This window comes from Cariama cristata, unplaced genomic scaffold, assembly GCF_000690535.1.
Source record: "Cariama cristata isolate BGI_N322 unplaced genomic scaffold, ASM69053v1 scaffold25961, whole genome shotgun sequence".
In the NCBI taxonomy this organism is placed as follows: Eukaryota; Metazoa; Chordata; class Aves; order Cariamiformes; family Cariamidae; genus Cariama; species Cariama cristata.
Window position 1 is genome coordinate 1 of NW_009600223.1, and position 11,761 is coordinate 11,761.

At 45.2% G+C, this 11,761-nt stretch overlaps 1 protein-coding gene across 1 annotated transcript; it reads left to right on the forward strand.

Moving 5' to 3' along the window:
- The first annotated feature begins 1,024 nt into the window (after positions 1–1,024).
- CEP85 (centrosomal protein 85kDa) lies at positions 1,025–11,090 on the forward strand. Its single transcript, XM_009709965.1, has 13 exons — positions 1,025–1,079; positions 1,688–1,840; positions 4,080–4,804; positions 5,453–5,586; positions 6,420–6,537; positions 6,911–7,096; positions 7,481–7,633; positions 7,891–8,045; positions 8,564–8,684; positions 9,149–9,199; positions 9,295–9,402; positions 10,050–10,278; positions 10,557–11,090. Exons 1-13 carry the CDS (start codon positions 1,025–1,027, stop codon positions 10,718–10,720), a joined length of 2,352 nt encoding a protein of 783 aa, XP_009708267.1. The 3' UTR covers positions 10,721–11,090.
- Positions 11,091–11,761: the final 671 nt, after the last annotated feature.

The window sequence follows — 11,761 nt, forward strand, 5'->3', positions numbered from 1 at the left end:
TTGGTTGCTTTGTCTATTTTATTTCAGGAGTCCACGGTTGAATTTCCATGTTACAACTGTCTGACTAGTGCTGGAGACCGAGACTGGAACTCGGCAATTTCAGAAACACACCTAAATTAAACATAGGAGGCACATTTAGCTAAAAGTGTTTTATTTCCTCACTGACTGAAATACTGCTTCTGGCTCATTATTGTATTCCCAGTGTCCATCCGATGTTGTAATATCTGCATATGTATGTTTTCTAAGAATGAATGGTTCCTGTGAGCTCTTTGAATCAGTTAGGCAAAAATCTGTAAGAGCTGGCGAGCAATGATTTAGTATTTGCCTGGTGGAGCGGAGAGAGGCCTTGGGTTTCCACAGTGAAGCCTGAGAGCTGTAAATTATACTTGCATCATCAGTGGCAGGAAATGCACTGTCTGAAGTACTCAGAGAAACAGATAAATTAAAGGAAAGCTCTGGATAGATAATGATTGCCATTTATGGAACAGCAGTGTTAAGTTTTGAATGAGTGCATTTCTGCACGTCGTTGCTCAGTGACCTCTACAGAGGGCACTAAGTTTTGAATGAGTGCATTTCTGCATGTCGTTGCTCAGTGACCTCTACAGAGGGCAGAAATGAACTGGTTAAGACTTTTAAAGGGAAATTTTTAGTCTCTGTAGACATAAAGCCAGCATGTAGGTACCATGGTGACTGAGGCTCTATAAATAACTACTATGGGGATAACACATGCCCCAGTTGAAAGGCGCTGCTGCATACCTGGAGAATGTTGCAAACAGGAACTCTCCTCATTTCTCAGGCATGAAGAAAACCTACAATAACTGCAAGGGGATTTTAAGTATTGCCTCTGTTGCTGTGGGCATGAAACAGAGATTCTTGGGAGGAGATGCTAGTTAAATCTGAAATACTGTGTTACTCTGAATGATGTGTATGTACCCTATGCTTGGTTATTGGGAACAGGGTTTGGTTTATGCTGACTTAAAATATGATTTTTATTTATTGCCCTGTAGTTCACTGGATAGATAAGATGGCTGCTCTTGAGAAACATCCAGAGCTGAGGCTCCAGCAGAACAATCCATCAGGTAAGGGCAAGCCTTTCTTTAAAGCCCTGCTGCTGTCGGATCCTGTTTCAGTTTCTCTGAGGAGACATGTGGCCCTCAGAAGAGTTCTTTACCAAAAGCTTTTTGTTAAAAAAAAAGTCTTATTCCTGCAAAATAAAACAAGTGCATGGGTATGCAAGGGTAGAGAATCATTTGATAACAAACCTATCTGTTGAGTGATAACTGAAAAATCTGGAAGGGTTCTTAATAGTTAATGAAAAATGTATCTTTAATTTAACCGGTTTTGCTCTGTGCCAGTGCTGCTGCTCTTCTTTTTAGTCTGAGTACCAGAGGATCAGCTGGGTGTAATATCACCAAACTTGTCAATGGGGATATAATTAACTGCTTTTGCATTCTGACTTCCATAACAAGACTGATTTTCAGTCTCCTGTTGATAATTATTTGACTTCACTGTACTTGCTGCCATTTCCTTCTGCAAAAGAGATTTCTTTAGCAACAATATGGGGAGTCAAGCAAGGATCAGTTTGGGGTTTGGTAGCTGGGTAATTAGATATGGCTTAATTAGGTGTATTAAAAGGCTTTTCAGTCTGTTGGCTAAAACATAAATATCCCTGGCTTTTTCTCTCCAGATCCCCACACCAGTCAGAAGAGTAATTTCTTGGAGACTGACTGGAAAACACCTATGTTGTCTGTGAAGTTCCAGAGCCGTGTCAGTCGCTGTTCAAGCATGGCCGACAGCGGGGATGGGGGCATTGGGACCTCCTGCTCAGACAGTACAGAAGGTAATGGTCAGGATGGGATCACACAGTAACAGCCAAAGACTTCAAGTTTTCTTAGAAGACTGAGAAGTGTTAAATATTAAATATTACTGAACCCTAGAATGTAAACCTTGGGGAGAGCAGAATCTGTAATGACCTTTGGAGACTATTTCAAAACCAGTGCCTCAGTACACAGATATGCTGTCTGAAGTATAAACAAGTGATTAAGGGACTTGCTGTTTCTCTAAGCTAGTTTGGTTATCTTCTAACTGTAATAAGTATTTTTAACTGACTAAAAGAGCCACCTTTGTGATTTGGTGGTTCATACTGACCCACAAGTGATTTATCAGTAAATCTGTTGTGTGATTTCTTTTTTTTTTTAAGGAAATAATTTATAGGTGCCTCTAGAGACTTCAGATCAGTGTGCCTTTGTGTGTAAGTCTCCTCAGTGTTAGAGCTGTGTGCTTCTCAATGAAGAAGGCTGCAGCCTGGCCTTCAGCTGAGGCACATTCTGTGAAATTGCTTGTTCCAGCAATCTCTTCCCCCTGTATTTTTATCTTCACCTGTAACATAAACCGCTATTGATTCACTGATTCTTCTTTCAGGAGTGAGGAAGTTTGTGGTATTCTTTAAAACAATGCACTTCACACATTCATGTGTTTCACAAGCTGCCTGGAGCCTTTTGAATGAGCCATAGATCTTAATAACGTGTGAGTTGAAATGAAGGCTTTTTAGAAAGTCTGACTTGTGGAAATAATGCTAGAAATATTGCTAGAGCAGATGTTTAAGTGTCCCATGTAGCCTCTCTCAGGATAATAAAACATCCAATTGCACGCTGAGGGCAGGGGAGGTAATGATGGCCCTTTCGGAAATTGCCCTTCTGAGCATTTGTAATGTAGCCTTGTTTGTAAGAGCTGAGGCTGAATTGCAGCACTGACAGCTGGCTGGAGCACCCTGACTTTGAGGTCAGTACATTAGTCGGAAATGTTGTTGTGGCGACCCTTAGCACACTCAAGGAACCGATTGCGGCATCCGCACGTGGCGTGCTGGTCAGAGAACTCGAGTTCCTGATAGTGATACTGGGGTATAAATTTAGGGGCTGTAAAAGGAAATTGTACTGTCTCTTCTGTTTGCCAAGGGGAACGTGCTTGTGACTACTTGGTAGCATGGTGTTCTCTGGAGTTCCTGGGCACGGCCAAGTAATGTCTAAGAGATTTTTCTCCCCCTCCTGGTCATTTTTGAGGAGAGGGTTTTGTGCCTTTATGGTGATAGTTTTCCTGCAGTTTGATGATGGTCTTTGCAGAATCTGGTTTCGGTCGCGTTCAAATCGTAACCTTTTATTCCGTCTTGTAGCAATGCTTTGAGGTTACAAACAGGTGGAAGGGTGACCTTGCAGTCTGGACATTGGATTAAAGAAACATCATGTGCAGATGGGCCTTTAGCCAAACCCACGAAGAAAACAAGTTTGTGATCTGGGAGAAACCTGGAATTACTGTGATACACAACGTATCGGGACAAGGATACGGGCACTTCGCTGTTTGCCTTTCTCAGCTCTTACTGTTGCTGTATTGAAATCTGAGAGTTGCTAAGAATAACCCTGTATTTCCATGTAGCCAGGTTTGGTGCCCATCTGACAGGACGGGCTCACGTTGGGGTACGTGTGCTGAACTCATTTCCTGTGACAATAAGGCGAGAGCCATTACTCCAGCCTCTAGAAAAAGCTCTTTTGCTGCAGCGTCCTGGAGGAGTTCGAAGGTCAACTGCTTGGTGATCTAGTGTTCAGCTATGTTTGAAGCTCATCATGGGCTTAGTGAAGGCTCCAGTTAGCTTTGGTTACAGTTCAGAGTCGCTGAGCTGTGGGACGGGCAGAACAGAATCAAGGTCTCAGTGTTCAGCTGAGTAAGTTTCAGCCTTTTTATTCAATTTAAAGGACTTGATTTCTAAACCTATGGAAAGATAACCTTATTGATTTAAGATTATACTAGAGTAGCTTAAAAACAAGGGATTAAAAACGTGTACTGAATTAAACTTGGATTCTCCCTGTGGTTTACGGTGGTAGGAAAATGTCAGCAGGCTCCTGCAACTTGTAGTGAGGGGGAACATAGGTGTGCCTTAGTCTTGCTGCTGTTGCTTAGGAGGACTTGTTCAGGGGGAAAAGAATTGGTTTTTAAAATTCGTTTGGAAAGTTCAGCAGAGGAGTGGCTGTTTGTGTCAGAATATTTTCAGGATTGTAATTAGAGCATTGCTCCTCTTCGTTCCCTAGACTCTTGCAATTCCAGTAACGGTTCCTCATTCCAGCCCATCAAAACCCAAGTGACCATCCCAACAGCCCATGTTATGCCTTCTACGTTGGGTGCCTCACCCTCCAAGCTGTGCTCTGCAGGAGACCAGAGCTGTTCACAGAGTACTTCAAAAACTGCTATGCCAGGATCTGCTTCTGAACATGCAGGGCTCGTGAGAAACGGAGATTTTAATGCTGGGAAGTCTTCTCAGATGCCGCCCAGGGATCTCTTGCGTCTTTACAGGACTTCAGGGGAAAATGGTTTTGAGCAATCCTGGCATCCTGTTTCTGATCACATGAGAACAGAAGATACTTGGAAGTTTGACACGCCTGCCATTGAGCGCACCCTTAACCAGTCTCTCTTTCTGGATAGTTTGTGCACTGACCCTCTCCACAGATTGCAGAAGTTCAATCCAAACCCTGGGGCAGCTGAGGCAGGAAAGGACCATTATAAGGTGCTGCCAGAGAGTAAGCAAGCGGCAGGGGCTAACGGAGTTTGTGAGCCCCAGGATGGAACATGGCCGAGTGGGAGCAGACTGATGCCAACGGGAACCCAGGCCAACAATTTCTTTTCAAAACCTGTAACTCCCTCATCTCGAGCATGGATGCAAGAAGCCTGCACGCTACATCCACACGAGAGAGTCTGCGAGCTCAGTGCTTGGAAACAACAGCTGGAGAAAGTGCAATTGCAAGTAGAGCAAATGCAGGTAGGGAGCTGCTTGTGTGAATGTCTGAGTTTGAAACCCTTCCTGTCCCTTCAGTCATGAGTCATTGTCCCAGGCTTATGAAGCAAGGGGGAAAATGTCTCGTGCTTCCCCCTGTCTTACACTGAAAGTCTCTTAATGATCTGTTTTTACAACATATGGTGTCACAGGTATCATTTGACATGCTGCTGATGTAGAGCAGCCCTGTGTTATGTTACAGCACTGCACAACTCAGATCAAGAGGTGAAATATCCTGTCCGCTAGCAACTGGAAAGAAAAAGATGCCAAGAAGTTCTTAACAGTTTCTAGAATATTTGTATCCTGTATCTAGAGTTAAGAAACAGACTTTTTGAAATGATGCATAAAACTAACTGCAGTTTATTAGATGGAAACTGTTTGTTTATCATCTCCCACCAGCTGTACCCTAGTGGAGACAGCTTGTTTCCAGTGAGCTAGCACAGGGGTCTAAAATTATTTGCTAATCTCCAGTTGTGCTTGGGCAAAGTTACTTGTTCTTGGACATCGGCAGAGACTGAAATAGCTATGTCCTGGCATGCAGATGAGCACACAGTGTGCAAAATAGCTCTAGCAATGTTGCAATTACTCTGTGGAGCACAAACCTCTCCCTCCTCATTTTGTCTCCTCTTTCAGTTACAAAATGGAGGCACCTGCCACCATCCCTCGGTGTATCCTCCTTCGCTGCCTACACCTGATCCAGCTCAGTGGATCAATATCCTGAACTCCAATGAAAACCTACTCAAGGAGAAAGAGCTTCTCATTGACAGGTGAGTTTGATACCAACATGTGGTTTAAGGTCTCCAGTGCATTTCCTTTTGGAAAGGGAAGGTTTTGAAAATACCAAGGAAAGCTCATATCTCAGAGTCCCTTTTAACCCAGTTGAGCTTTTTTGCTGAAAAGAATGGCATAATGACCTTTGAGAACAGCCTGGTTTTTTATGAGGTCTCCTCCCCTTCCTCTTGGAAGTAGAATGGTGATCCTGAGGGATTCAAATCAATTGTGGTTATGGTTTTCTGTGTTTTCTAAGGAATAAAGATTTCTGTTCACATTACAATTATGTGGAATGTCAAAACGACTGGCTTTTTGCTTGAGTACTTTCTGGGAACTCTTTGAGATCTTTATTTTAAATTTGTTCTTTGTGAGTTTGGGCTGACAAACAACACTTCTCATACCTAACGCTAGTGGTCCATAAGCTTTTTGAAAAAGTAAGTCCTAATGAAAACTACCTTCAGCATTTGGACTGTAAATACTTTTTCTGCTTGCTCATTTTGAGTTATCTGGTGTCTGTTCATTTCACACATAAGCTCCACAGCCAAGCTAGATCCTCCAAAGAATGCAAGGCTTGTGTGTTTTATCTATAATCATTGCTGGGGGGGAGGCTTTGAAGGGAGGGAAGAAAAGTTAATACCAATTGTAAAACAAAAAAAAAGTTGAAATGGGTATCTTTCAGGTTATTTCTCTGCAGGTCAGTCCTGAGTTGCAGAGTTGTCTTTCTGTTCTGCTTGCCGCTGTATAGAGCATTAGAGTTGTGGTGGCACTGTTCACACTGTGTTGCTCTCTACTGTACCTTTGAGAACAGTGTGCTTTTCTTTTTTTACAGACAAAGACAACACATATCCCAGTTGGAGCAGAAGGTCCGGGAAAGTGAAATGCAGGTTCACAGTGCCCTGCTTGGCTGTCCATCACCCTATGGAGATGTCTACATGTTGAGAGTGCAGGTAATGGGTTACCACAGGGTGTCAGTAAGAAATATGTATTAAATCCAGTGGCCCTACCACTTTGCATTAGGTGTTTCCTGAGGAGGAGGGCTGTGCAGAGTAAAATTATCCTTTGTATGGGATCCTGATTACCTGTCAACTCTGAGGTCTTCTGTGACTCTTGAGATTTGAAGCCCTGGAGTACTATGGTTTGTTTAGAAGCTGTGCAAGTGATGCAAACACTTGATAGCACTGACAAGTGCTATTTCAGACACTGCAGTATGTAAGATGGGATGAATGATATTGGGAATTAGGAGGGCTGAGAACATGACTCTGAGGCAGTGCAGCTGCTTAGTGCCAGTTAATGGAATTCATAGACTGTCTCTGTTTGCAGGAGCTGCAGCGTGAGAACACGTTTCTTCGAGCACAGTTCACAGAGAAGACTGAATCCCTCAGTAAGGAAAAGATTGAATTGGAGAGAAAACTGGCTGCTGCAGAGGTGGATGCAAAGCTCATCCGGGAGTCACTGAAGGAAACTATGCATAAACATGCAGAGGAGTTAAAGAAACAAGAAGAAAGGGTATGATCACATTGCTCCAGAGATGAGAAGGTGTTTTTTTCTTTGAGAAGCTAAAAGTCAATGTTGTGCCTAGATGAAAGTGTGTGTTGTTTTTTTTTTTTTGTGGCAGTGTGTTATTGCAGGTATTCTCTGGTCTTCTTATAGAGTACTTTGGTTTATAAGCAAAAGCCCTTCCTCCTGTGGTTAGAAGTATTTCAGTACCTCCTCTTTTAACCAGAGAAGAAGCCTGTCTTTAGCTAAGTGAGCAGAAATGCTGCTGAGTTAAGGTGATCTTGTATTTTGGTGTTGAGTACTGTACAAAAAGATAAATGAGTGGGCTTACAGAGGACTGAAGAATAGACAAGAAATTATATAAACTAAACTTGTGTATAACTGTCCCTACAGGTGAAGGGAAGAGACAAACACATTAATAACCTTAAAAAGAAATGCCAGAAGGAATCTGAACAAAACAGAGAGAGACAGCAGAGAATCGAGACCCTGGAACGATACCTGGCTGATCTACCAACCCTTGAGGACCACCAGAAACAGAGTCAGAAGGTAAAACTTCCTCTGAGTTATGATGATAGCTCTTCACATACTTCCTCAGGTGACTTTTCTACAGCTGCAGTTAGTCCCCTGTGCAGCTGCTCAAGTAAAGTTGTGGTCTGGCCTTTTTGGAGGAGGAATGTTCTGAGCTATAGCTGAGAATTGCCACATGGGTAGTAAAAATCACCATTGTGAATGTAGTCGAAACATGTTGTGCATGGTGAAACCCCTGGGAGGTCTCTAGAATGTTATGATGGTCTTTGTTGCAGCTGAAGGAATCTGAACTGAAGAGTACTGCTATGCAGGAAACGGTGCTGGCACTGGAAACGGAACTTGGAGATGTCCGGGCTGCTTTCAGGGAGCAAGAGATGCAGCTAGAAACCCAAAAACACAAGGAGCTGGAGCTTCTTTCCACTGTGCGCAGGTAAAAATCAGGAGGATTAGAATAAGCTTCATCTTAGCACTGAAGTAATCACTGCTCAAAAACAGCGATGATTCAGCACAGCCACTGTCCCGCCTGTCAGAACTAGGTTACCATGGATTTGTGATGTTTTGGTGAGCGCTCACATAATCAGCGTGTTCAAATTTTGTGTGCCAGCAGCGGAGGGTGGGAGCAGAACCACATGGCTGAAAGAAAGGGGGCCTTTGCTTTGGCACCTGGGTTTGTCTGTGTCCCCAGGTTATTGCTGTCAACTGTAACTCCTTGCAAAATGGACCTACGTAATCTGCAATCGCTGGGTCTCGGCGAATGTGCCAATATCGTGGGCAGGGCTGTGTCCAGGGAGGGGGACTTCTGCTGTCACAGACCTGGCAGTTTGCAGGCTGGCATGCAAATAGGGCAACACTGACATCTGATATGAAAATCATTTGCTGCCTCATATTGTTTAGTGAGGGAAATTCCCTAAATAAAGCTTTTTTCCCATGGCTTTCTGCTGATTTCAGCTTGCAGGACAAGGTGCAGCAGTGTGTAAAGAATGCAGAGAGAGGACCCCTTGCCCAGGATGGGGAGAGACAGAAAATAGAAAATGACTCTCTGAAGAAAGAATGCGACTGCCTCAGGAAGGTAACAGGCTGTCCCAACTGGGAATCACACATTTTTCCTTCCACTGAGTCACACCAGGCACTAAAATGAAATTGGGGACTTTTGCAGCCATAGGCAGTCACAATTGCACTGAAGCAGCAGTTCCTGGAATTCCAAACTGAGGGGGTTTAAAAGGTGTTCTTGGTGTGATAACCATGCACTTCTGCAGTAATGCTGGAGAGAAGTTGCGGAATGCAGAAGAGGGGAGAGGAAAACCACAAGAATGCAACTTCTCCAGTCTGTTTTTAGCTGATACTTCTAATGGTGCCTTTTATCAGGTGCCTTTCATCAGGGAATCTTAAGTTCTCTACTGACAGAAGCAGTGATTAAAGCAGTAAATGGACAGGAAAGAGGAGGAGAGGGGATGCTGTCCTACTGAAGGAAAAATCTTGGTGGTATTACTGAGTCTGTGTGACCAGTTCTGATGCCTCTGCTTTTGATTCCAGATTGTGGACAAACAACAGAAGAAGATGGAACAGTTGTCCTTGCAAGTAAAGGTGAGAGGTGACAGCAGAGGCTGTGGAGAGACTGAGAACTTGAGAATCTGCTGTGAAGTGAGTTAGACTTACTACTTTCTCATGGTCTGTTCCAGAACCTGGAAGAGCAGGTGGCCCAGGAAGAGGGGACAAGCCAAGCTCTGAAAGAGGAGGCAGTGAGAAGAGAAAATGCACTGCAGCAGCTCCGGACTGCTGTGAAAGAGGTCAGAGGGGGAGTGTTTAGAGTGCCTGAGCATAGCAGCTGAATGAACAATGGATTGTCTTTTAGCAAGGTCCTTCATTTGCAGTCAGCAGCACAACCTCTCCTGCTTCCTGCTAGTTAGTTGCCCTGTGAGTGCTCTGAAAGGAGCTCTTCTCTGTTCAAAACCAGGAGGAGAAAGGCAGTTTCTGCTTTGGGAACTTCAGCTGGGGCTGCGGGTTGTGGTGGAGGAGGCTGAGCTTGCCTGCTGGGGGCAGCAGGAGTCCAAACTCTGCAGGGCAGGGCTGAGCCCCACTCGCAAGCCTAAAGGAAACCAAGCACAATGGCAGCCCTTGAGGGAAGGACTGGCCAGTGTTGAGGTGAGCGGCTGGTGCACAACCTCCTGGGAGCTTATTTTGTTGCATCGTGCCTCGGCAGGGAGAGTGCAGTGTCACGGGACGCTTCCTATCTGAGCCAGGAAGGGCTGTAGGACTGACACTTGCGAGACTTGACTTGTAGGACTTGACTCTGGCGAGAGTCTGGAGGGCTTGAGGTCAACCAGCTCCTCCTGCCCTCGGTGCTCCCATCATCACCAAGCAGTTGCGTTAAGTTACTTTAAGCGTGCTACTTCTGTACCAAGTGACCACTGACCTGCTGCATCCATTTGTTCAGCTTTCGGTGCAGAACCAGGATCTCATTGAGAAGAACCTGACCCTTCAGGAACGACTCCGGCAGGCAGAGCTAACCACCCAGCCGCTGCCTGCTGAGACAGCCCACCTCACCCAGGAGCTGCACAGCGAGCTGACCAGTTGTCTGCAGGATTTGCAGTCTGTCTACAGTATTGTCACTCAGAGAGCTCAGGGCAAGGATCCCAACCTCTCTCTGCTCCTGGGCATTCGCTGTAAGTATGCAGAGTGACGGCAGAGCAAACCCTTTGGGTCCTGTGCTGTGGCAGAATTAAGTAACTCATATAATATAGAATGGAAGGGTCTCATCTTTCTGGGATTCTGAACCTTCCTTCTGTGGTCAGCTAGCTCTAAAGGTGCATGCTGTAATAACTAAATATTTAGTACCACCTCTATTGCAAGTGTGCATTGATTTTTTTCTGGCTTACTTGCAAATGTATGTGATCCTTGGTCAGAATTGCATGTGAGGGAACTCCCTTCTCTGACTCCACAGCGGTGCAGCACTCTGCTAAGGAGAAGGACGACTTGCTGAGCCCTGATGGACTTGCGAAGAAACTGGTGGAGGTAAAACAGCTTCACAAAGAGGTGGAGGACTTAAGGACAGCAATATCTGACAGATACGCTCAGGACATGGGAGACAACTGCATCACCCAGTAAAGAGTGCTCCCCAAAGTAAGACAGGGAATGAAGACTTGAAACCCTCGGGAGTCTAGAGCTCCTACAACCCAAAACCTATTCAGCACTTTACCATCCCTTTGCTTGGGTACAAGATGTGTGACTTATCCAATCTGTGAGAAATCAGGGGGTTTGTTGCCAGAAGTGTTTAGCTGCTGACTGGCTAACTGGAATCGTTCAGGGCTTTGGTGTCGGGCTTTGCAGTAGCTTTGATCTCGTGGAATGTGTTTATGCTGTGTTTGCTGGAGCTGGTGTGGTCTCTGATGCTGGGAGATGAATTCTGAATTGCCTTCCAGGCATGTCAAATGCTGAACATGCAAGTGTGACAGTTAAAATCATCACTAAAAGGAAATGTATGCCCTGGTCTTTCTGATAAATTCTCTGTCCAGATCCTGTGTGACTGGTAAGACCAGAGGATTATCAGAGTGTTCAGGGGATATCTGTGGACTTCACAGGCAAGCAGCTGTGCCAGTTACACTAGTGCTAATTACATCAAGGTGCTCCAGGTGCCCCAGATGCTGTGTGCACAGTTCTGGCTTGGATGCTTGTGTAGCCATTCATGGAGCAGGACCTGCTTTCCTCAGGTAAATGCAACCCGGGGTCTTTCAGTAGCCAACAGCAGTTGGGGAATAAAGCAACACTAAAAGGAGACTCTGAAAACGCTCCCCCTGGGCACTGTTACCCCGGAAGCCTTAAGCCTTTTATCCCCCAAAAATAGCACTCTGAGTGTGGGTATGATTTAGACTGCAGAGGAAGTGGATTGATGCTGAAGTGCCTTAATGTGCTAGAGAAACCTCCTGTCCCCACCCTGCTTCGTGCCTAATGCGTCTGCTGGCAGGGTGAGGAACTGCTGTGTCTTGTAGCAGCCCTTAGAGCCGTCCCAAACCAATCTGGGGAGCCTTGAACGTCTGTAGCCTCTGCCAGAGCTGCAGAGAGCCTCTGTGGCCCCGAGGGACCCCGCTGCAGGCCAGCGGGGAGACACACCTCTGCTTGGCTCTCTGCTGGGTAAGGTAAAAGCCATTC